This window comes from Sphaeramia orbicularis, chromosome 14, assembly GCF_902148855.1.
Source record: "Sphaeramia orbicularis chromosome 14, fSphaOr1.1, whole genome shotgun sequence".
NCBI lineage: Eukaryota > Metazoa > Chordata > Actinopteri > Kurtiformes > Apogonidae > Sphaeramia > Sphaeramia orbicularis.
In genome coordinates, this window is record NC_043970.1 from 28554533 (window position 1) to 28579819 (window position 25287).

Consider the following 25287-nt stretch of genomic DNA (forward strand, 5'->3'; position numbering starts at 1 on the left):
AGAAAATGTGTTTTTATAGAAATTTGCAATTTTGCCTATCATAAGTAAATGGGAGAAGAAAAAATATTTTAAAAATTCATAAAAAATTTGAACTTTGACCAACTTTTCCCAAAATGTAATCAGGTCTATTCTAAGTCACTGGCAAGGTTATAATAGTTTTGGATTTTTCATTATAGTTTAGTTTTATTTAGTTTTGACTTTTTTTTTCTCTAATTCAGTTAGTTTTAATTAGTTTTTAGATCAGGTTTGCTAGTTTTTATTAGTTTTCGTTATTTTCTAAATGCTTAGTTTTAGTTTAGTTTTAGTTCCTTTATATCTTTTATCTTTGTCGCCGTCAAATTCAAATAAATCCCAGACAGGATTCTGCTACTTTCTCCCAACTTTAGTCTCCATGTTTCCAGGTAGAGTGGGGACCAGAAGACGATTCTAAATGACAAGTGACGAGAAGTGACAGATCGTTAAATATCATATGGTGCCAGCAGCTAAAATTATACCAATCTGACATTGACAAAGACAAAAACTAAGGGAATTTTATCCATAATTTTTATACGTTTTAGTTAGTTTTATAAGCACACAATACAGTTTCAGTTAGTTTTCATTTTTTTCTTTTAATTATAGTTATTATTTATTTCAGTTAACGAAAATGTTTTTACAATTCTAGTTTTCGTCATTTCGTTAGTTTTGGTCACTGGCAATCTAAAAACCCAATTTGGTATGAAGTCAACCAATAGTTTTGCCGCTAAAGAGTGAACAAACAAACAAACAAACAAACAAACAAACAAGAAAAGCACTCTGAGAGCGCAGACCTCCACCAAGGCAGATCAGTGCCCCCCCCCCCCCCCCCCCCCCCCCGATCACCACCAAAATTTAATCATTCGTTCCTTGTGCCAGTATCAATATTTCCTGAAATTTTCATCCAAATCTGTCCATAACTTTTTGAAAGATCCGGATCAGTCTTTGCCATTTGATAGAACACCCCATTGTAAATCCCTGAGTCAAATTGCATGAGAGTTGCACAATTCCCCCATATTGTGATTTCCACCATAAATATTAGTCCCATATTTACTTTACCTATATTTTAAGATTCCTTGACCATGAAAACATACCATTAGCAACTGGATTCATAATTATATCCTTATTAGTTCAGTAGTTATTCACGAAAATCACATTTCTCGTAATGGCGGTTTTCTTCTGGATCTAGCTCCTTAAGTATTAAAGCTACATGAAACCCGGTGGCATACTCCCGATGTGGAACTGACTGAGCTACACGATGGCGCTTGTCAGAAATTTCTACCTTTAATATTAAAGGCACAGTAGGCCAAAAAGTAAGGGCACCCCCATTTTTTATATAAATTGAGATAAAATCCGCCTTCTGGATCAGATCCGGATCAGCCTTTGAAATGTGATAGAGGACCCCATTGTCAATTCCTGAGTGAAATTTCATGAGTTTTGGTCAATAATTAAGCGAGATATTGGGAAATGAAAATTTTGGCCCCATTTACCACAATGTAAACGAAAATTTCAAAGTGATCCAGAATCCAGGATTTCTTCCAGATCACCCCCAAAAGTTAGTCATTTCTTCCTTATCCCGTTTCCAACAAACCCTGAAAATTTCATCAAAATCTGTCCATAACTTTTTGAGTTATGTTGCACACTAACGGACAGACAAACAGACAAACAAACAAACCCTGGCAAAAACATAACCTCCTTGGCGGAGGTAACAAACAAACAAACAAACAAACCAAAAACAATACCCCTTGGTGGAGTAATAAGTAAAAACAGAGTGAAGTCCCCTTCTTCATGCACATAGTTCATACTCCAGGACGGTAGATGGCGCTGTTGTCCTTCATGCTCGGCACCATGTTGACGGGCCACGAAGGAGACACGAAGAAGAACAAGTGAGCAAAGCTGTGTCGTACGTGTGTTAGAATTTGATCACCCATAATCGACGGTCGGTTTCTGGTGAGTATTTTACACAAAAGTATGAAGGAATCTGTACTCTAGGTTGGTTCGGGCAATATGTCGTTGAAGACCTTTATGCAAGCGGTATGGTAAATTCTACAAACATTTAAGGTGCCATGTGAAAGCCATTTTGTAAAGGCTGCGGTGTTGTGTTACAGCCTTAACAGCTATGTGGCCTTAACTTAACCAGCTGTGAGATAAGCTTGTGTCCAATTTCGCGAGGGTAAACGGACACTAAACTGACAAATGAGGCCTATTCTAACGTAACAACGATACTGTCTAGTCTTATGCTGCGTTTACTCGTAAACCTTGTGAAAACACCGACGGAATTGTGATATTTTCTTCGTTAGCTAAAACTCGATGTTTCCAAAAATGGAAGCACGATCTGAAGTAACCCCTCGCCGTGATAGGATATATTAACCATCCAAGATTTAGACTCTAGCAGGAACACTCGTGGTAGGTCAGTATTATTTGGTGTGCTGTGGTCAATTTTGGATTCTGAATGTATAAATTCCTCCTAAAAAAAAAAACGATAAAGCGGCGCTGTGAGAGACTACCACACAGCGCGTAGTTAGCTAGCTGCTAGCCAACTTGTAGCTAATGTTTAATGGGTGGGGGCGGCCTTCGTGTTAAGCTAACTTTAAGGATTCGTTGTAGTATGTTTATCCAAATCTAATCGTTACATGTGCTACAGTTACGTATATATGTGTAAATTATTACTATAATACTTTTGTTGCTTTTACGTGGTGGGTTGTTGAGATTTTGTTTACGCTGAACAGCTAGTGTGGTGTGATAATCGAAGGTATTTACTCAGGTGTGGTTGTCTAACATGTAGCGTCGACGGGTCGTTAAAAACAACGGGTTTTTGACGATCTGTGGTTATTTTCATCTACAGACGTAAAAGGTCATAGGTAGAGGTTGTCGGAGTGAGTCCCAGCATTGTATCGGCTTCCCTTTCTCCTGGGGAAAGTGAATGAAACGAAACTTAAGTTTGTTGAATGTGATATGTCTTTCTCAACATAACCAACTACGGTTACTTCTGTCCATAAATACTGTTATAAATACTGTCCTATATGTGAGAGGTTTGAAGATATTGTACCCACGTTCACGTATCTATATAAGTGTCTTGAATGGATTTAAAACTCTTCTCGTGTAACTGAAACTGTCTGCAGGACGCATTCAATAATTTAGTAGCTGAAAATGGGGCGTCTATCTCACATTATTATTTAGTTCTTAAAATAACATTAATTCCAGACTTATGTGGATTGAATTAAAATGTATGGGGGTGGTCAGGCAGTTGAATGTTTAAGAAAACACACAATGTACTTTAACCTTCTAATCAGAAAAGCACTGATTAGATTAAGACCGTTTTATCTGTGAGTAATAGGTTGCCTGTAGCTGAGAAATGCCAGTCCCAGCCCTGAACTGTTTAAGTGATACTGTGGTTCCATAGTTATTTGCATAGATTTATTTGAATTCTATTCACCTGTAAACATATCATTTACTTGGCTTGTTTTTGTTTTTTTTGGAAACATATCTGAACATCATCTATGAAACTGTTTTCCTGAAATGTATAATGAAGCAAAAGAAAGCTCCCAGGGAACATTGATTTTGGCTTACTTGAGAAATAGCAAAGTATTTTTCCTACAGGTGTATAATATATAAACTATTTTTTTGCTGTAGGTTATTGACTCATTGACAAAGATGGTTCGACCACATTTTGGACCACCTCGCTTGAAACCCAGGTAACTGCTCTGAAATATATTAAATTGCTGCCATACACTACACTATTTTTTAATCACAAAATTATGAATTTATTATGGTTTTGGTGTTTAGGGACACTGAGTGCTGTAATCTAAATATTTCCACTGTCGTTGTGTATTATCAGACCATACGGAGATGATGATGGCATGGGACCTTGTGATAGGAATTACACCTCCAACTCCAAGGGCCGTAGGGACGCTCAAGGCTACCAAGGAAAACCTGCCTTTAACTGGAGAGAATCCAGAGGTAGAGGACGACCCCCAGTAGTAAAAAGAGTCCCATTGATGGGAGAGCAAAGAGATCAACGCTTCAACAACTGGAGATCCTCAAATCAGGATTCATTTCAGTCATACCCTTCGAAAATGGGCCCACACCACAACCAGAGGCGATCCCCTCCCCCTAGACAAAACCGTTCCCCCCACATGCAGCATCACTCATCCTCTCGCAGTCCTATACAAGGGTCCTCAGGTCCCAGAGGCCCACCTTTCCATGGGCATTCCTCAGGTCACAGGTCACCCTCACCAAGGCATCCAAGTCACCCTAACCATTCATCTGACAGGAGACCAGCCTCTGCGCCATCCTTTCATGGATCTTTCAGGGGCAAAAGGCAGACAGGTTTTTCTCATCAGGAGCAGCGGAGTCGTGGAGACCCTCGTGGGAATTACAGTCCCAGAGAAAGACCCTATGAGCCCACAGGGCACGGCATGAAGCGCTGGAACGAGGCTGGAGGCTTCTCTCATTCGCACAATGGAGAGCATGGGCCCTCTGGGTCACAGAGGAGCCCCAGAGAGATTCATGGGAGAGGCTCATGTCCAGAGAGGTACAAGAGTGATGCAGAAATCCCAGCTGGGTAAAAATATTAGAATGGAGGTCTGAGGCTGTCCCAGTTCTCCCAGTCATGGGTCTTTATGATTACTTCTCTGCCCCAGCTCATAGTTGTTAGAGGGTGTTAATGGGGGTCTGGTATGAATGTGGTTGCATCTGCCATTGAGAGGAAAGATTCGTCTGTAATTGCTCTGTGAAAATTTACTTCTGCTACCTGTTTGAATGTGTCATGGCATTATGAAGGGGCTGCATTAACATAAAGGTTAAAAGTTCCGCTTCCAACTTAACATGGCAACGGATCTACCAATGTAATGATTTCTCTATTGTTTGATGGATATGCAGGTGGTCATCGGAGCAAGACTCCAGGCGGCAGCGTGGTCCAATGGAGAGGCAGGGCAGCAGATCCCACAGTAGAGAAAGGGCACAAGATGTCCATTCTCACCCACCACCATATAGATCCCCCTCATGGAAAGGAGGTCCACCATCATCATCATCCTACCACAAGAGCCCTCAGGAGAGGCCAGTTGCTGGACCACGGAAGAGGAGGATAAATGATATCAACATGCCATCCTTAGACCCTGCACTGGAGCATAGCAATCCCAAATACCCCAGGAGAGAGAGGCCTCAGCTCTTTCATATGCCTCGGCCGTTTGGAGGCAGACCTTTATCTCTTAGGGAGAAGAGTTACTTTGCGAAGGCCAGACAAATAAGAGCAGAGTCTCTCATGAGGCTCAGAATACCACCATCTGTGAGAGCTAGGCCTCCTCGTATGGGCGAGTCTGCTTCCAGAGGAAATTTCAATTCTGTCCTTGCTATCAGAAAGAAGCGATTCCAGACAAACCCAGTTCCCCTGCAAAAGCTGGAACCAAGAAAGCCAAGGCCCCAACAGTCACCCCCCAGGGAAGAAGGCAGTGCGAGCAAGTCTTCAAAAGACTCTGAATCAGGAAAAGAACAGGTGGAGTCTCGCCGGTCCTTGAACACACACAGGTACGGTATTATCCTTGTAGCACTGTTCGCAGGGGCTTGATGGTGATTAAGAGGTCAAGAAAGAATTTCTCTGTGTGAAGGGGGTGCCAGCTGTGAAAAATGGAGATGAGCTAAATGTGCAACACTGGGTCAATTGGTGAAAAGCTACAAAGGGTTACACATGCCTGCCTCATCATGCTGCCAGTGTGTTTCAAAATACCTTCATTACAAGTGAGCAGAAGAGAAAGTCTGTGCTCATCTTATTCAATGCAGCAGTAAAAACAGCCTGTTTGTTAAAGCTATCATAAAGTGTATTGCTTCTGATGAGAAGTGGAGGAATCGGTTGATCTGTTGAAGGATTCTCATTTATCAACATGGAGTATCTTAAGCTAGAAAGAAGCACTCTTCATATTGTGAAGGCCTCTTCTCTGTAAAAATAGAGCACAGCCATTTGAAGGAAGAGATTTCAACAAAATATTTGAAGGTAAAGCATAAAAAGGGATGGACATTAAGAGGACTGCACACAAGAGCTGTACTGAAAAAGCAATGCCGTACTTTTATATTACTGGAAACATGTCTGCCTTGTGGACCTCGGACTTTCTCAGCACTGGATAATCAACATCCGACCACTCACTGAAATGGAAATGGAAATGATAAACAAGAAGTTGCTAAAGTTATCACTGAAGCAAAGAAACTGGATCAGTGTATGACAGCTGCGAATCAATGATGGAAAAGTCATGCTGCCTAAGGATATTTGCCATCAGATGTTTAGATGACAGTTACTGCATTAATTTTGTTACCTTATTGCCAACTCGTATGCAAATATTCGATATACACGCAATTTGATACATCCCCATTGATGTTTAAAGCTGCCAATAGTGGCTTTTTGCTAAATATCAATAAGGCCTTAACTTGCAATCCAAAGGGAAGACTTTATTTTGGCAAATTATACATTTTTGAAGGCTATAGAGCATTTGATTTTATCTTAAAGAATTCTTCTAACAGTATTAGTTTCATAGTATTTCACATATATAGATGTTAGACCTTGGCAGCCATCCTCTCCATAGAAATGGAATTCAGAAGAGGAAAATACATTTCAAGAGGAGTTATCCATCCCCAATGGACCGAAATTAAATTACAGTAAAATTGTAATTAAGTACAAGCTTAAGTCTTACCTGATGTGTGAAAAATTAGGTGGCGCTGCACTATTACCAGCATGCAACAGCTGTGAAGACAAACCACTGACTGAAAATGACGGAAACAAGGCTTTTCAAGAAATTACATCTGGAAGCATCTGGATGAAGTTTCTGATGATACTTAAGTGGTATTGTTAAATCAAACCTGTGACCACTGAGCTACAAGATGGCTACTTAACCTTTTAGTCATTTCATAATGCTGACATTGAAGCAGTTCCTGACATACTGTGAACAGCTGGCTAAAGATCATATTTAAACGAATGAGAAGAAGGATTCTATTCCAAATCTTAAAGATGACATGCACATAAGAAGCAACGAGGCAGATCAACAATCATTAAAGTGTCACTGAAAAGGAAACTGAAACAGGAAAATGGCCTTTTCAAATGGTTGAAGTGCCAACCAGATACTACACCGGGATAGAAGAAAGATCAGCTTGGTCCTTGCAGTCATCTTTTCACCTTCATATGAAATTGGAACACACCCCAAAGTCAGCCTGTGCTTTCATCAGTTCCTGTGGCTAGTCTGAATTGTCAAAGCGGTGCAACATGAAACGGAGGGAAATCTAAATATTTAATAAGCAGTTTACAACATTTACCCTGTTGCATGTGGCCCTCTAAGCCAAAGCGTCTTAACATTTTACATATGAAGAAATTTCCTGATGTAATGGACAAAGGATTGTCTTGCCAGCATTCTGCCTTCTGTCACATAATCCACATTCTGTCTTTACAACCAGTGTGATGATAGCAATGTTAAATTCCAGCCTTCTCCAAAATATCATCAGAAAGCCTAGTAAACACATGTTTGACTTGGTAACAGTCTTACATTTGAGTACTGTGAAATACAGCTCTTGCTTTGAAATTGAATGATGAATAATAAATCATCTTGTGCCATGACGTACAATGGAGAAGACGTCGTTGACCTGACTGAACTACCAGCTGGGTTAGAAGCCCTACAGCTCTATTTTGCTCCCAAGTCAAATCTCCATCTCCTGGTTGGACAAAGCCTTTTCTGAAGAAACTATTGAAGGTGCTACAGGAATGACCAAATGCAGACTCTGTCTTGAAGTGACCTCAGATAATCCTTATGAAGATCAGACATGATGAAAGATATTGCAGCCCGTTGCACGGGATGAGTGAAGATTTGATGATGTGATCTAGATATCTTAAAAAACACCCCTTCAAGATTTGCCCACTATAACGGTCACTGAGTAAATGAAGAGAGCTCAGATTGATTCAGTGTTCAATAATAGGATAAAGGAGCATGGACATTCCATGGTTTTTGTAAGTACCAATGTGTGATAGTTGGCTTTATGATCATTTGTTTGCCTGCAAAAATTGATTGTTGGTTCATTGCTGGTTTCATTTGCATTACCTCTAAGAATTGATGAAATGATAATTTTATTTATTCATTTTTAAAATTGAAATTGCTTGTCCTTAAAACTGATGACTTGGAAATGATCAGACCTTTTATCTAGGTCATGTGAAGACATGCTGAAGAAAGCCTCTACTGAAGCCAGGGTAAGAGTGCAATGTCCTTAACGCTGCCTCCACTGATCTCTCCTCAGATCTTCTCCCATAAAGAAAGGTGACCTGGTTGTTTTGTCTCACTGGCCGCCTGGGCCGAGCTCCACCTCCAAGGACTGCTCGCCCCAGAAAGAACACAGCCCAAAGTCAAAGACCGGTCAGTCTGGTCAGTAAAAACATCAAGAAACACTCCATCTGTTGTGTTTCGTCTATTCACTTTTAAGGTCTAGTCATCATGTCATTTTATATACATTTAAGTTAATTTTCAGTCATTTCCTTTTTTTTGCTGTTGTAGATAGGAGTTCAGATTCAGAAGGCCCATCAAACAGTCGAACACTGCCTGAAGAACGCAAACGGGCCTATGTGGACCGGAGGACATTCAGGTATGTTTTCTGCAACAATGTTTATATTTTACTAAGTATTGTTAGAAATTATACTAACCTCAGAAAAAAAATTACACTAAAGTTAATCAAGGGTTCCCATGGGGTCTTAAAAAGTCTTAAAAGTCTTGAATTCACAAATCTGTATTTAATACCTTAATAAAGTCTTTAAAAGGTATTAAATTTGATATGGTAGGTGTCAAGTTCTGTTGCCTTAAACTTGTTCACTGTATTGTGTTTAAATGTCTGTTAAATGTCCAAGCTGCAAAGAAAGTAACGTTAGTCGAGTCAGTTCCACCCGTTCCAACCTGACAATTTATACTGAAATTAGGAACCAGTTATCGTTAATTTTGCAGCCCTCAATGAGGAATACTTGGAAATGGTGGGAATACTAGGAATCACAAATTTTTGCCAGTATGGCCATGAAATAGGCTATAATTCGGTTCTAAGTAGTCCTAAATAGGTCTTGAAAAGTCTTAAATTTAACTTGCAGAAACCTGTAGGAACCCTGTAATAGAAACATAATAGCAGATATTTTATTTTGAAGTTTCACTTTAATTCAGTGACTGAGAACATTTAAGGCTTTAGGCACAAATAAAGTGTATTTTAATTCTTAAATTGGTGCTCCAAATTCACCGTTTAAAAAGTAAACTTTAAAATCAGGAGAAATGTTAAGTGCATTGTTTGTGCAGCAATACGACCCTTTGTTTGATGTTTTTCATTAATGTTTAGCAGACCGTTTAATATGATGTCAGACAGACCTATGAGGCCCTTTAGGAGACCAGGACCAGGACCATTCCAGGTGAGGCTTTTACTGCATCAGGTCTATTTATAACCTTTGCTTCTGTAAGTCATTATTCATTCTATATTTAGCAGTTTGGTGCTTTGACTTACATTTGTACGTGGAGAATAAATGAAAATAACTGCACTTGCAATGTGTTTTTCTGCTGTTTTAGAGACCCAGATTCTCTCTTGGCCCAAGGAAACCAGGTCCGGACCTGTCTGGAAATTTTAGAAGACCACTCATGGTATGTGCTGCTTCAGGACTAATTTCTTTGGGGAATTTGGAACAATTGGGTGTGTTTTTGTGTTGCTAATATTTGTATCGCTGGTGTCTTTGAAGGAGAGCTTGGTGCCAAGTCCATTTCCACATCAGAGGCCAGTGTTCAGAAAAAGCTACAATATCGTGTCCAAGTACCGCAACATGCGAGTGATGCGTCAGCGTCCACCGTACAACCGCGGACCCAACCAACAACGCTGGTGATTAGATTGTGGTAAGTTTTTGTGATTGCTACCTATACACCATGAGAACAGAAGTAAAGTCATATTTGAGAGCATGTGGAATTTTAACTCATACCAATACAGTCTGTAATTGATCATGATCTTCATAAATATCTCTGGTTTTGTTACAGGTCCTGTATTTTTCAGACAGGATATTGAAGAACACTTACACATTTCACCAAGATCATGTGTTTGACAGGAACTGCACAACCCCTGTGTGTGTAATGTACATTTCTCATCCTGCTTGTATATTGTGGAAGCGTGTGGTCAGCTACATTTGTTCTCCGATAAAGAAGTGTTTCAGTTGCATATTTAAAGCACTGTTGTACTTTTACATTTGGTCATTTGTGAAGTAAACCATTACATTACACTGTTCTCTGTTTTAACATATACAATAATTTGGGAGTCATTGCTTGTGATTTAAATGGTCTTTATTTTACATTAAAGTGTTGGTATTTCTTTATTTATCAACTACCGTCAATTTCAGGTGTGTTGAGTCAAAGTGATCTGACATGTATTCTTTGTAAAGATTTAACACATGATCAGTCTGGTTTGGTTACATGTGGATGTTGGAAATTGGATTAGAGAGCATTTGTCAACTGGCTTCTACTTGTAAAACTTGTATAATCTTATGTTCAGTTTACAGTTTCAGACTTGAAATAAAATCAAACAAAAACTCCAGTCTGTATTTTTACTAAATATTTATGAGTAATGGTGTCTTATATCAAGCCCCTTTTTTATTAAGTCTACTATAGGTTTATTATGTTGTATTATCATGTACCAATCAGGATTGATCAACATCAAACTAGTTACACAAGTGTTATCACCAAATAGCTTTTCCACACAGCTTGAATGAAACTTAATTTGTTAGAACACATTTTACTTTTTGTGGAAATCACTGAAAAGTTTGGGAATCCTTATGGAAGACAAATCTAAACAGGAGAGCCCAGGTTGGTACGGATAATGTCATTACTTTTTGCTAAAACTTATGAAACCATGTGTAAGGAAGGTTTGGGATCTTTAACTCTTGTGGAAAGCTGAATCAGTCACACAAGTACATTGGACACAATACAGTACTGTGGAAAACAAATCAACGTAAAGAATTCTTCAAGTATTGGTCAGTATTTAACGTCTATTTGGATTTAGTACATGTTGAACTCTCTTCAGTCGACTCTGGAAGTTAATCTTGTGGTTTTGTTATGCTAAACTTCCTTCAGAATATCCCAGGGAAAACCAGAGCCCACACCAGCTTTGAGTCCAAACAATAAATTTTTGTTTTTTTGATGATGTACAATGTCAAGATATACACAACCAACACAATAGACAAAATTTACTTTTCAACAACTTATCAAAGGATGAAATAAAATGCAGTGTTCTTGTACTTGCACTGGTCTGTGGGAGCAGGAAAAGGGTGAGCCTCCTGAAGGTCCCCTAGACCAGGTATAATATAAACTGAAGGCTCATCCAGGATTCATTTGCTCTTCTCTCTGTCCACATGATCCATAGACCTTCTATAGCATTCATATTTTCTTCTGAAATTGTTTTTGTCTTCAATGCTGTTCACACATTTCCTGTATATTAGACTACATACATACATGTATATACATATATTTATATAGAGACATGTACGGCCATTGTAATATATATGTATATTTGCTATATTGCTAAAAAAAAGACCAAATGGTGTCTTATGATATACACAGTATTGTAGTTGTCATAGTCAAAAGTGTATCTTATTAGCTAGAACAGTGGTTCTCAAATGGAGGTACGTGAAGGCACTCTAGGGGGTACGTGAGATTTTAAAATATATTTAAAATGTAGCATCCATGCAAAAATCCTTTAAAAATAATTAAATTAATTAAATATTTCAGGAAAACATATAAGTTCATAAAATGAATTTTATATTCAGTAGGCTATTCAATTTCACCATCCTAAAAACCCAGAGTCGCCCCCATACCAGAATGGTTCGACCCAACCTGTCATATGCCACCTAGCATCACCTGTCAATCACTTGAAAACTCAAACAATGGAGTCGTGGTTGAAGCGTAATTCTTTTTGAGAACAGAGCTTTACTATGATCCCAAAGGAGGACACTTTATGTTGATAATTATTTTTACGTGCACAAATCTTTATTTGTAATTAAGTTAATTATTTCTTTCTTTTTTTAGTTATATCTTTTTATTTCCAAATAGTTCAAGAGAGACCACTACAAATGGAGTTCCAAAGTTTAATAAATCAGACACTGATGGCACTGCACTGTTTTAAGTCATTTTTTTCAACCAAAAATGCTTTGCGCCAGTCAGGGGGTACTTGGCTGAAAAAATATTTCACAGGGGGTACATCACTGAAAAAAGGTTGAGAACCACTGAGCTAGAATGACAGATACCAAAATAAACATTACAACTTTGATTTTACTCAGCTAATCCAATAATAACTCCATCTGTCGATATCTGGTGTAAAATTCACATGTATTTTGAATATTGCAAAATTGGATAGATGTGTGTAAAGTTTTTTTTCAAGCTGGGTATATGATATCAAAACTAATTAAATTAATTTACCAGAAGTAGAACCTGAAACCTCAGTACACAGTAATAGAATAACTGTGGGATGGTTTCATTTTAGATATGTTGTTCATATTGACACTTTCAATTACAGATGTTTTAATTATGTACCCAGTCAAAGCTTTAAATGCTAAAACAGCTTGTTGGTCTGTAACTGCACAGCTTGTCTCCTGAAACAACACCGTCGCCCTTTAGTCTGTGACACCCTCCACACTGCTGTGATGGTATTTGTGAACAGAGTGAAGCCCCACTGAGTCCTGTCTAGTGCTAAACTTAGCCCTGACAGAACAGCCTCTCTTCACAACATACTCTGCGGACCACACTGTGTTACAATGGAAGGTGTCCAGTTACCACAGATGCTGCTGTATCTCACTAGTGACGCTGGAACAACAAGGTGAGCGTATATACACTGTAGCTGACAATAATCTGGTAATTGGTTTAGTATGTTTACTAATGACTGTATAAGCTGTCTTTGCTCCTTCTGAGCGTTGTCCAGCATGTGTTGCACATTTGATGACTGCTATGGCATGACACAAGCAGCTGCCTCTACTGTAGTACTCAAATACAGTAGACACCAACCTCCTAAATAAGACTGTATATTGCTTGAAAGTTGAATGATATTTGTGAAATTATGAGAACACTGATAGTTCAAACAACTAGAACCTTTCATTACAATGATTCTCTAGCATGTGTTTTCCAACAGGTTGCACTGCGCTGACAGCTGTTTTCTCCTGCACTGACTTGCTCCAATCTGTCATTTGTAGATGTAGACTTAAAGGCTCTGCAGGTTTTATGTCTTTTACTCTCTCCTGCACTTGTATTCCTCTCTGTCATGATGGGCAGCTATAGCTCAGCCCTCATTCCTGGTAAGCCTGGCAACTATTGTTGTTAAATGTGTTGCAACACAATATGAAATACAACAATGCTTGAATGTTGCATGCTAAGGCTAAATGTTAATGGTGGCTTTGGAAACACACAAACTGAACCAGATATTGGTGTATTACCATGGAAAATAAGCACTTCTGCTTTTGTAAATTAGTTTGGAGCTTTAAAAAAGTGTGTTTTAACATTTATTCTCAATTTCTCTTAAAGACACCGAAGAGTTTGATTCAATTGTGTCAGTCAAGGAGAACCTGAATGATCAGGCTGCACATGAGAGGTTACAGTCAGAGCTTCAGACTCTGGGAAGTATACACTTTTACCAATGTGTCCATTTTAAAAGATTATAACACAAGCGAATTACCTTTTTCTTGTCAGTTTAATAGTGCTGTCATGACTTGCCTCATGGTTTGAAAACACAGTGGAAGTGTGTAGTTTGTGTCCAGTCTGTCCTTGGGATAAATTTAACTTTCCTTAGTCACCTTACACAAGCAACCCCACACTGTAGCAGAGGACGGACTCCAATTTCTTACTACTTACTAAACACTATATTGATTGTATTTCTTGGAGTCTTAGGGGACTCCATGAAATGTAATTTTACAAGTACTATAGGCCTATAGCAAGTATACACTGATCAGCCATAACATAATAACCACTGACAAATGAAGTAATAATGTTCCTAATCTCATTATATCTTACAATGACATCTATCACACCCTATCAGTGGATGAGACAACAAGTGAACATTTAGTCCTTGAAGTTAATGTGTTGGAAATGGCAAAATGGGCAACTTTAAGGATCTGAGTGACTTTAACAAAGCCCAAATTATAATGTCTAGATGAACAGCTCAAAGCGTCTCCAAACCTGCAGGTCTTGTTTGGTTCTTGGTCTGCAGTTTAGTAGTCTAAAGATGGACAAGCCAATTTCAGTCCAATTTAGGACCTAGTAAGACTGGCAGTTTTGAAGATGGTCTGACCAAATCGTCTACAAGCACAATTTGACCCATGTCAGAGTCACTCAGATCTGTACTCGTTCCCATTTTGCTTCTTCTAACACATCAACTTTGACGACTGAATGTTCACTTGTTGCCTCATATATCCCACCCACTGACAGGTTTCATCGTAACAAGATACTCCACATTATAACCACATCACCTCAGTGGTCATAATGTTATGGTTGATCAGTACTTTAACTATCAGATGTCTTGACCTAGATTTGACTCAACAGGTAACACTGGCGATGGAGATGAATCAAGAGAACCAGAGTGAGGAGCTGGATTTGTCCTCAACACAGCAAGAAACTCAGGAAACAAGTCCAAATGGGCTTGTAAGTGACAAAACAACCAAACCAAAACCAAAAGCTGCAAATGCTCTCAATTATTTTCCAAATGACAGTAGACCGGTATGTTGTATTTGTGTTCTTTTGACAGCCAGTGACATCAGAGGCTAAAATCGTACCTCCACAGCCCTCAGCCTCCAGTTCAGCTCCATCCTTCTCCTCTCTGCTACCAAAAGCACTGTCTGCTGTTCTTCATCCAATGCTGCCCCCAGGCCTCAGTTCTGACCAGCACACCCCTCCAAACCTGGAACAACTGCAGAACGAACTGAGGGACCTGAGGGACCAGTTTTCACAGATGAAGAGTCAGCACAAGTAGGCATCTGGCTTCACTTACCTGTTCAGAGGAATCCCAGACCTCTGCATTTACTCAAGTATTCAGGAACTCAGACATAAATTATGCACCAACAGATCCAGAAAGAAATGCCATTTACAATAATCTGCTGTCTTTATGATTGTTGCATTAATGTTAATTTCCTGTTTTTCAGCAAAGAAATTAAGCTTCTGATGAATGAGCTGGATGAGGAGAAAAGAATTCGATTGACTTTACAGGTAAGACATTTTAATATATGTCTATTCCCATGTTTTCTACGAAAGCGATTAGTTACCGCTTCCATAATTTTCTGATATGTCATAATAAATACTAAATTTTCCTTCTCATATCTATAACACTTTTGCTTTGTTTTTACTGCTCCTCAATAGAATAGAATAGAATAGAATAGAACAGAATAGACTTTATTTTCATTACACCAGTTGTGCAACAAAATTGCAGACTATTCATAATGACAGGTGAAGTAGTAATAATCTTGGTTATCCCATTGGAACTTGTCAGTTGTTTAATATACTGAATTATGCAGCATCTAGAAGATGTTTTGGAAGCAGCAAAAGGAGCAAATCTAAGGATCTGAGTGACTTTGACAGTGGTTAAACTGGACTTGGTTAGAGCATCTGAAAACTACAGGTCTTGGTGGGTGTTGCCAGTCTGCAGTGCCTAGTATCCTATCAAAAAGAACATTATTTCTACCTGTCTGATACTATGTAGGCCCCGCATTTGCAGTTTCAAAAGTTCTAACCTGAGGCTTGGACTCCATGAGACCTCTGTATGTATTCTGTGGTATCAGGGTGTCAACAGCAGATCCTATAAGTCCTGTAAAATCCACAGTGGGGTCTCTGTGGATTAGATTTGTTTGCTCAGCTCATCCCACAGATTGAAACTGGATTGTCTGTCCACTTCAGTCAGGACAACTTTTGTCAAAATGCACTGTTCTGGGACCTCCTTACTCTTCCATATGCATATTATGTGGAAAAGCTGAGACGAGGAGCACAACTTTCTGCCCTCCTATGTGATTACATGGAAGAAGGCAGGGAGAGTTAAACAAGAACATGACATGATTCAGACAAATGGAGCACAAGAAGGGGAGGAGCTGGAGGTGGATTGTGAAGGTGATGTGCAACCGAGCAATCAGCTGATGAGGTTTTACAGTTGACTGTTATCTATGAGGCCTGGCAGAGCTTGGCTACTGGAGTTAAATCTGCATATGTGCTGCTTAAAACATATCAGTTTGAAGGACTAAATGTTCACCTGTTGTCTAATAGGTGATACGTACCATTGAAAGACAGTAAGTATAATTATGGTCATAATGTTACGGACAATGTATTTTAATGTCCTTAGTAATAGTCACATAGAGCTGTGCTGTGAATTAAATATACAGTACTAAATACACAGTTGATTTTTTAAATATTTTCTGTATTTTAGATGGAGATCCAACGCATAAAGAAACACATGTCTAAATGACGTGACTGAAGACACTCGGATTTCATTCAGAACAAGACTTACATACTTACATTATGAAGATGTTGAAGAAAAATGAAGACTTTTAAGACACTTCTGGTGCAATTGTTTCTGATGAAAATACAGCCTGGTGGAAATGGGTTCTATGTGGATTGCTGGCTAAGAGGACCGCACATTTTTACTTATTTAACAAGTCCAAGTCAGCAGCAAATAAGTTTTGGTTCAGTGAGTAAGAGGTGACCTTTTTAGTCTGTTTTATTTTACCTCTGTAGATGGATCATTAGTGACCGTATGCACAACATCTATAGGGTCCCTGGTGGAAAAGAGCCTCCTAAAGTGGCTGGTCATGTTCCTTGCTTTTCCACAGAGAGCATTATGCAAAAAAAATAAAATAAAAAATAAAAATTTCCAAACATTTGAACCCTTCTGAGAATTAGACATTATCAAAAAGAGAGACTGTGTTTGTATTAATGTGATGTAAAATCATCAGTTTCCAACATGACTGATGGTGAATACATGTGTTTTGTATATATTTACAGTTTTACTGTAGTTTACCTATTTATGGTACAAAAATATATATTGATACTGATGTCTAGGGCCTTCATCAATACAGTAAAGAAACTCAAACTGCACATTGACTTAAGGTTTTATTATTTTATAATCAAATATATTGCCATATAAATATAAATACAAAAGTTTCTGTGTCATATTTGTTTGAAAAATCTTGTAGTTTGTGAAGAGTTTTGTTGCTGCAACACTGTATATACACTGTACATCATGTGGTATATTACATTTTAAGATCTCAAATGATCACATTATGTCAGATACTGTGCTGTGGGTTTTATATTATCTGATCTGTTGGAGGGTGAGTCAGCAGAATTTACTCTGGTGCAGTCGATAAAATCCTTGACGTAGTGTCAGAAGTTATACTCCTCACAGGGAATGGGCCTGAAGGTGACCTCTTCATTCTCTGGAAGAAGGATGTCATATCGACAGAGAGGCCTGTGCAGCACAAATACACATGAAATATCATCAGTAATTGCTATATTAATGTAGAACAATGGTTCACAAACTCTTTCAGGTAAAAAATAAATAAATTTCATGTCTCCTTGGGACCCAAATTTAGAAAAAAACATATACCTTGAATTGCCCCAGTATCTATGTTTTTACTGGTTTCTCAGTAAAAACATTGTATGAATCTCCATTTTTTTTTAAAAACTCAAAGAACAGATAAGAAAAGCTGTAGCACTCTTCACTGTTTTTTAATGATGCAAACAGACAAACATTTCAACTCCACTGTGTTTTCTTCTCTCCCTTTTTCTTCTAGTCATTGATGTTAGCTGAAAAGCATTTGATTTTGCTGATCTTTGCCAAAAGATGCATTGAGAACATTAGTCTGTCTCTTTTTCTTGTCTTTTATTTTTTGTTGTATCTTTTCTGTAAATTTACCACTATTTCTTTTACATAGTTTCCATCATGTTACAACTTTACATTTTTTACATCTTGTTACACCTGTTTCATGCATGTCTTTCATCACTTTACTCTTGTATTGTGGTCTTTGTTTTTGTTTTTGGGTGTTTTTTACACCCCGTACCTCTCATCTCCATTTCACAAAGGATATAATCAGCACACTCTTTTATTTTAGTTACAGAAAATGAATTCACATATCCTATTATTGTTAAGTATTTTACTCTGACATTTGACAAACCAATAAAAATGGCTAAACAATGCAGTTTGGATCCTAACCATAAGTTTGGAGAAGTTGTGGAATGTAACAGATGCACACTTTGGGCAGCCAAGTTATTTTTTCGCACGTATTGTAGCTTATTTTGGCATCAGTCTAGCTGATGTCATCATGTGTATGCATGTGGTTATGTCATCATATCAGTTGCCTCTATATATGTGTCAAATTTGAAGTAAATTGAAACAAAATTGATGTTTTTAAAGACATTTAAAATTTTGCCCATTATAAGTAAATGGGAGGAAAAAGGTTTAAAAAATGCCCTAAAAAATTGAAACTTTGACCTACTTTTCCCAAAATGTAACCACAAATATTTTGGATCACTGGCAATCTATAAACCCTAGTTGGTATGAATTCAACTGATAGTTTTGGTGCTGCAGACATTTGAAATTTCACCTATTATAAGAACATGGGGAAATGTCTTGTTTTTGTCATTCATGAAAAATTGGAACTTCAATCTACTTTTCCCAAAATGTAATCAGATCTATTCTGGGTCACTGGCAATCTATAAACCCAATTTGGTATGAAGTCAACCAATAGTTTTGCTGCTAGAGTGTTAACAAACAAACAAAGAAACAAACCAAACCAAAAACAATGCCCCTTGCCTTCCCTTTGGGGACGGGGTAAAAATATACATGAAAAAAAAAACAAAAAAAACATTACTTACCTCTCTTTCCTTTCTATCGGTGTGAGACGCATTCTGAGAACTCGGAGTTTATATTTGGGCTTCAAAACATTCCCAGTGGTAAATTTGAGAGATATCTTCTTCACCGACGGAACGTCTTTGTCAAACTGAGCCAACAACTTGGTCTGTGTGAACTTTTTGAATTTTGACACTTTACTGATGGAAGAAACAGTTAGATATTAGTCAGGGAGAGCAGTAACAGATAGACTAAAATAAGTTTTGATTAATCCAGTTCTGAGTTATAACAAATAAAAAGCAGACTCACTGGTCAATGGTTGCCACTGCTTCTTTACTTCCACTGTGGAGTTTGATGGTAATGTAGCCCCAGCGTATCTCCTGGTTCCATGTTACTATATCCACAACGTAGTTTGTCACTGAGAGTGGAGAGGAAGTCGTTAACACAATCATCTGTATAGATTTATAAGAACATTTATGTTGTACAGTAGAAAATAACTATGTATGCTCTGTCTAGCTCATTTTATAATATAAATAGTTCTTTTGTTCTGAACTGGGAAGATAAATATGCTTCAGTTCCATGTAATGCAATAGGCAATTATGATAATTTGCAAATCTGCTTTAAATAACAGTAATTTATAATTATTAATTAATATCCCCTCCCAATAGTTAGTCTCTTACTCACTGCAAAATGGTGATTTTTTATTTGTGGAGAAGTATGTTTTTGTTTGACCCAGGTTCAACAGGACATCCTTCCACTTTGTAATGTCATAACCTGGATTTTAATAAAAGAAATCTGCATCAGCTCTGGAGAAATGAAACACTTCATATAAAAATTCAGCCATCTTTTCAAATAATATTTGACATGCAAAAAGTTTTAACTCTATTTTAAAGAATGTGAGCATGAATAAAACAGGGAGTGTCCTCTTAAATGATAGAACATGAGTATACCCACCAAAGACAGGACATCCTGCTGTACCGAAGCGATCACAGTTCAAGCACTGACCATCCATATAGTCACTGTAGGATGTGCAGGGGTAAGCTCTGCTGGCACATTTCTGCTCCTCAGAGTCAAGATAGAGAAACACAGACCTCTGGTGGTCACATTTAAAATAGGATCCCCCTTTACACAGGTAGTAACAGAGAAACAGTCGTCGTTAGATTTCATCAGCAAAACACGATTTGTGCTTTAATAGCTTCCTTTAGTTTTGACTTAATCGAATAATTTTAATAATTTTACCAGAAAAGATGGTCTTTGGGCATCCTGGTTGGTCTGTTCCCCCGTTGGCATAAAAATCAATGTGACCTAGAGGTTCTCTGAAACCCAAGGCTGCAAAAACACACAGTTAGTGCAAGGAAATTAAAGGACACACACACAATAAACATCTTATAGTGGCGATCTAGCTACAAAAAAATGCCACTTGAGGGATTTTGAAGACATTTCCAACTCGTGATGATGTGTAAAAACAAGGTCCGCCATGGATGTGTGTTTAATACTTTATTCACTCACAAATCTTAAAAAACACCTACAAAAGGCCAGGTGCTGAATGACTTAAAATGAGCTCATATACAAAAATGCAAAAATACTAATACAACACCCATTCAGACAGTCACACACACACAGGCACGGTTGAAGAACTGTGTGTCATCCCATGGCTCAAATCCCCTGGTCTGATCACTTGTGTCTCCCTTACATAACCTCTGCCTGGCTGATGGCTACCTATACCCACAGGTGTGCCGGTGACCCTAGCAACCAAGTGCCTTACCGCAAATATATGCCCACATTCACACATACAACCACAAACACACACAGCACAAATCTAAATTGGCTACAACACATCTATAAACACTTAATTTACGAAAAAAAAGATCTTACTGACCATCGATGTCTGTGTGGAGGACATCCACAAACTGGGCGTCTGTTGGGTCCAATCGGTCCTCTGGAGGTTTGCCAGTGAATAGAGGGCCAGCAGGATCCAGAGCTGCAAACATCACATCAGTAAACCTCAACAGAGCTTTAATTTAATCCTAAAACAAACACTGATGGGAGCTCCGTAGAGCAAATTTACACTTGGCTGAAATGCCTTTATCAACTGACCTTTTTACTGTTTCTGTCAACTACTACAATTAGTCTGTGCTATATTTTCTGCAAATGACTGCAAATATCAGTGATTAGAAGACAGTTTTGCTTTTTTACTGACCAACTTTTTAAGCCTTTTTCATTGTACTTTAGATACTAAGATGTCAACTTTTGTTATTAGTGTCTGATGAAGTGACGCATGTATTTCTTTGTCCTTGTTCGAACACTATCAACCCTGAAATGTTTTGCAGATGCACAACATGTACCAAATGCTGCACATTTCGACCCTTTCTCTGCAGTACTGTGCAACTAAAGTTCATTTTTTTTCTGTCAGACTTGCTGTTACAGTCATATCATCTAATATAATAAAAGTATGCAGATGCAGTTAGTGTCATTACAGCACAGACTGAAAATAAAATAAAGTCCCTAGTCACTTCTAGAGGAATTTACTATAGGAGAAATGTCTGAAAATGAGCCTTGAGAGAATTTCTCTACTGACAAATCTGAAAAGAAAAGGTCTGTTTTATCATAAAAACCTGAGGTATAGTACTAAGTGTAATAAAGAAATAGGCACTTTGTTTCATTGTATGTGGACCTTTGAGAAACTTCAGAATTTTTGGAAAGAGACTCTTAATTTAATTTATAGATTTACAGAATGTGTTATCCCCGTGGATCCAAAATGTTGTATTTTGCACATCTTCCCTGAGCAGTTTCAAGTAATTGGAAGAAAAAGGAAACTTTTAAATTTTTGTTTATTACAAGCCAAATGAGTTATTTCTTTGAGATGGAAAGATATTCAAGGACCCACAGCAAACCAATGGATTAAAGAAATGTTTTCTAACCTGGCAATGGAAAAGCTGACGTACCTGGCTAAAGGTAAGACTTTTATAAGATCTGGACACCTTTTTTGCAATTTTTAAAGGACTTGTCTGTATAGTCAATTAAGTTGTGTCTGTTAAGTATGTTTTGTTGCACGTAGAGTGGGTGCTATTGTGTGGGTGGGGGGTGGTAGGGATTGTTTTGATGTGTTTGTGGTTTGTTTTTTTTGCCTGTTCTTATAAAACAAAGAAAATGACAATAAATATATTTATGAAAACAAAAAAAAAAACCTTGAGGTATATATATTCTAATTCTGATTTCCTACATCAGATATTGATATTTGGGTAATGAAAGTGAAATGTCACCGGTGTTTGCATTTACCTGTAATCCTTCCAATTGTGCTGTTAAGGCTGGCACCAATAAAGCCTGATATATGAGCACCAAGACTGACACCAATCAAATGAACAGAACTCAGAGAAACGCCATGTTCCTGAAAGTATAAGAGTGAAAATACAATTGTATCTCACAGACAAAACAACCAGGATGTGTCATGTACATTGTCTCCAACACATCACACACCTGCAGTTTTTTCATTAAAGCAGTGAGGTTGTCTGCTGCCTTGTGCGTGTTCTCCACTGCTTTCATATAATTCACATTAGCGGCTCCGTGGTTCCAGTCCACCACTATGACGTTCATGTCATCCCTCGACAGCAGCATGTCTGTGATGTTGTGTATCCAGTTCGGGGGAGAGCCGGTCGGACGGTACCCATGAATGACAAAAGTGGTAGGTCTGGACAACTTGAACTGAGGATGGGCTGTCGGGTTAGTGTGGGATAATAGAATCCCACAGGTGGCATTTTCCCTGGTGTAGAGCAGCAGCTTTATTCTGAGGCTGGTTCCGATGAAGGCGTGACTGAGATCTAAATCTGTAAAGTCTTCACATGTTTGGGCTGAAAAAGGCCACAAATAGTAAAGAAAAAAAAAAGGAAGGGAGGACAAGGATGAATAGAAGAATGAAACATTACAAAACTGCACTTGGAAAATGTTACTCAAGACAGGCTCATTCTCACGGTGACATAGTCATAACAGTTTCATTATCAGAGTCTGTGTGGGAGCGAGTTTTTGGCAGGAGGTTCATCATCTTAAAAAAAAACAAACGTCATGAGCAAGTTCCAGAACAACAGGAACTGTGGGATTTTATGAGTGAAACAGGTTGTGATTTATAGTATTTCAGTATGTTTTGCAGAATTTAACTGAAATATACACATTCATGAAGCGCAGTATGTATCCTGTTTATCAGTGCCCATAGAAAATACCTAATGGCATTCTGACAGAAACATGTAAGTACATCCTTATGAGTGAGAAAGTGGATATGATGACTAAGCAGTGTAGAAAAAGTAGTCTATAAATAGTATAAAGTCTGATAAAAATGTAGTAAAATGGTTGGAACCATTTATTTTGGTCACGTACACATCATTTTGTAAATTTCCTAACAGACACTACACTGTTTTCTCTAATGTCAGCACTAAAAAAAGTGTGTTGATGAGAAATAAACAGCCGTCAGCAGCTCCCAGTATCTATTGCACAACACGACATTCCATTAAAGTAGATCATTATTGGATGGACCCACTACATCATTTATGGCCCATTATAAATGTATTACAATGATATATATATATTTTTTTACACAGTAAAGAGCCTTTACTCAAAAATGTTGGTTTTTCCCAAGAAATTTCAGTTCTGCAAATGCTGTGACGTCCTTTTCCCAGGAGTTCATCAGATGAACATCAGAGTTTCATTTACTGTAAATGCAGCTGTCGTGTGTATGTGTGTGTACATGGAAGCACAAGGCAATATGTGAGGTGAACCACTGAGGGTATAATGTTTACACCCTTACCTCTGCATATCTGAATAGTTATCAGCAGGAACGGTGCCAGATACTGCCACAGGAACATACTTTACATCAGCAAGGCAAAAAAAACTCTATAGACAGAGTTAAAACAGTCAAAATATTGTTGAAAGTCTGTGCTAAAATTGCTGATCATCTGAATGCAATCCAAATTTAACATATTACACACTTCACACAGTATTTTCCCTTCAAGAATTCGCTTTGACACTTTCAGCTTTGCCTTTCCCTACAGATCTCAGTGACTTCTGTTATGAAACAAACCTTACTGGACTGAAACAAGAGGTTGGTTAATTATCTACTTACCTTGTAATATAATAAATCTGTACTGAGTAAATTGAGAGGAATCATTTCCATTTCCTTGACCAGTGCTGGGTGTGTAATCTAAAGACTGATAAGCTGTGTTTTTCTGGCTCCACCCATTGACAACTGAACAAATGACAGCGTGAAGTCCAAGAAAAAGAGTTGAAATCCCCACCTGTGCTGCTCAAACAGCCCGTTGAGCCATAGTCTAGTATTTACAACCACAGCAGACGCCTGCTGACTGACATATGCTCCCTATCTTCACATAGATCCAACAGTGAAAAACACTCAATAAGAAAACCTGACTACACTGAGGTGAGAGACGTACCTTTGCTGTACAGTGGCTACTTCTTGTTCTGCTGTGTTAAAAGTCCAGAATATTTTGCTCTCTGCTCAGTGTACGGCTCCTCATATTTTGGCAGTATTCACTCAGGAAGTGAGAGAAGAACAGCAAAAGCAATCCTCCTGCCCTATCCACACTCTCACAGAGATAACCACACCCCTTGCTCCAGGTCAGTCTGTTCACAGGTGAAGAAAATTCCTGTGAAATCACTGGCAGTGTACTCAAAACCGGTTACACGACAGCCACAGTTGAAGCACTGACAAAAATTAGAGTGAAACTGAAACATTCAATTCTTTAAAGATAAGACATTCCTTTGTTAGTCCCACCAGGGGAAATTCCAGAAGTTTAAATAGCTCATTATTTCTCTATTAATAATGAGCTACTTAAACTGAATCAAGCGCCGTAATTCAGACTCATTGTTTTTCCACATACTGGATATTGTCTGTAACATGTTTAAAGAAAGAAAATGTATAAAATGATTGAAGCAGATTTATTGGATTTTCAGTTGCTATGGTAGTTTGGTTTTCTAATTATTCTGTTTTTGTGACTACCAGCATGATAAGACACTTAAATAATGCATAAAGGCTCTTCTTTCTGAATCTGGTTCAAGAGATTTTTATGGCATATAAAAATAATGTACACAGAAGTTTAACGTATCTATAATCATGACTTGTAGTAAAATATGCGTATAATCAGTAATCCTGTATGTCAACAAATAAACACCACCACATTTATATAATACAGTCTTATAAGTGTGAGTTCCGCATGACAGTGATTACAGATGATTAGGTTTTAGGTCAGCATGGAGCAATATTTCTACAACTGTTATCAAATCTTGAACAAATCTCCATTGTTTTGAGTCAAATTTTCTTATAATCAATGTATTTCAAGATTTTGTCTCTAGATTTCTTGCAGATTTTAGCTGGAGTATCCTAGGACCATTGTTTTCCAGAACATCTGAAGTAAGTTTGCTGGGAAGGGTATGGGGATT

The 25287-nt window shown here is 38.0% G+C and overlaps 3 protein-coding genes across 6 annotated transcripts; 2 read left to right on the forward strand and 1 right to left on the reverse strand.

The window, feature by feature from the left end:
* Window positions 1–1869: 1869 nt before the first annotated feature.
* Window positions 1870–10589, forward strand: LOC115432677 (uncharacterized protein C2orf16). Of its 3 annotated transcripts, none has more exons than XM_030153583.1 (10): window positions 1870–1962; window positions 3646–3707; window positions 3851–4546; window positions 4894–5538; window positions 8278–8402; window positions 8532–8619; window positions 9349–9418; window positions 9573–9644; window positions 9740–9890; window positions 10029–10589. In XM_030153583.1, exons 2-9 carry the CDS (start codon window positions 3667–3669, stop codon window positions 9878–9880), a joined length of 1878 nt encoding a protein of 625 aa, XP_030009443.1. In that variant the 5' UTR covers window positions 1870–1962; window positions 3646–3666; the 3' UTR covers window positions 9881–9890; window positions 10029–10589. The 3 variants fall into 3 exon arrangements, with proteins under 3 accessions (XP_030009443.1, XP_030009444.1, XP_030009445.1); XM_030153584.1 differs by having other exon boundaries at window positions 9740–9887; XM_030153585.1 differs by having other exon boundaries at window positions 9352–9418.
* Window positions 10590–12704: 2115 nt separating this feature from the next.
* On the forward strand, window positions 12705–18196 carry LOC115432679 (SH3 domain-containing kinase-binding protein 1). Its single transcript, XM_030153589.1, has 5 exons — window positions 12705–12852; window positions 14551–14663; window positions 14767–14987; window positions 15161–15224; window positions 16429–18196. The coding sequence occupies exons 2-5, from the start codon at window positions 14577–14579 to the stop codon at window positions 16465–16467; spliced, it is 411 nt and encodes a 136-aa protein (XP_030009449.1). The 5' UTR covers window positions 12705–12852; window positions 14551–14576; the 3' UTR covers window positions 16468–18196.
* lipia (lipase, member Ia) lies at window positions 17099–24444 on the reverse strand. 2 transcript variants are annotated; one of them, XM_030153586.1, is made up of 11 exons: window positions 24282–24444; window positions 23642–23727; window positions 22324–22694; window positions 22126–22234; window positions 20726–20827; window positions 20086–20175; window positions 19801–19968; window positions 19531–19620; window positions 19156–19264; window positions 18873–19046; window positions 17099–17466 (listed from the first exon to the last, which is right to left on the reverse strand). In XM_030153586.1, exons 2-11 carry the CDS (start codon window positions 23697–23699, stop codon window positions 17382–17384), a joined length of 1356 nt encoding a protein of 451 aa, XP_030009446.1. In that variant the 5' UTR covers window positions 23700–23727; window positions 24282–24444; the 3' UTR covers window positions 17099–17381. The 2 variants fall into 2 exon arrangements, with proteins under 2 accessions (XP_030009446.1, XP_030009448.1); XM_030153588.1 differs by lacking the exon at window positions 24282–24444 and adding an exon at window positions 23957–24265.
* Window positions 24445–25287: the final 843 nt, after the last annotated feature.

What these genes read in the sequence shown, in the direction of transcription:
- LOC115432677 (XM_030153583.1), top strand. Translation starts at nt 3,667, where the DNA reads ATGGTTCGACCACATTTTGGACCACCTCGCTTGAAACCCAG. An exon ending in CCACCTCGCTTGAAACCCAG is followed by an intron (nt 3,708 to 3,850) that starts GTAACTGCTCTG and finishes GTGTATTATCAG; the next exon opens with ACCATACGGAGATGATGATG. An exon ending in GTGGACCGGAGGACATTCAG is followed by an intron (nt 8,620 to 9,348) that starts GTATGTTTTCTG and finishes ATTAATGTTTAG; the next exon opens with CAGACCGTTTAATATGATGT.
- LOC115432679 (XM_030153589.1), top strand. Translation starts at nt 14,577, where the DNA reads ATGGAGATGAATCAAGAGAACCAGAGTGAGGAGCTGGATTTGTCCTCA. An exon ending in AAACAAGTCCAAATGGGCTT is followed by an intron (nt 14,664 to 14,766) that starts GTAAGTGACAAA and finishes TTCTTTTGACAG; the next exon opens with CCAGTGACATCAGAGGCTAA. An exon ending in CAGATGAAGAGTCAGCACAA is followed by an intron (nt 14,988 to 15,160) that starts GTAGGCATCTGG and finishes CCTGTTTTTCAG; the next exon opens with CAAAGAAATTAAGCTTCTGA.
- lipia (XM_030153586.1), bottom strand. Translation starts at nt 23,699, where the DNA reads ATGTTCCTGTGGCAGTATCTGGCACCGTTCCTGCTGATAACTATTCAG. An exon ending in CCCAAAGACCATCTTTTCTG is followed by an intron (nt 19,969 to 20,085) that starts GTAAAATTATTA and finishes ACCTGTGTAAAG; the next exon opens with GGGGATCCTATTTTAAATGT. An exon ending in GCAGTGGCAACCATTGACCA is followed by an intron (nt 19,047 to 19,155) that starts GTGAGTCTGCTT and finishes TTCTTCCATCAG; the next exon opens with TAAAGTGTCAAAATTCAAAA.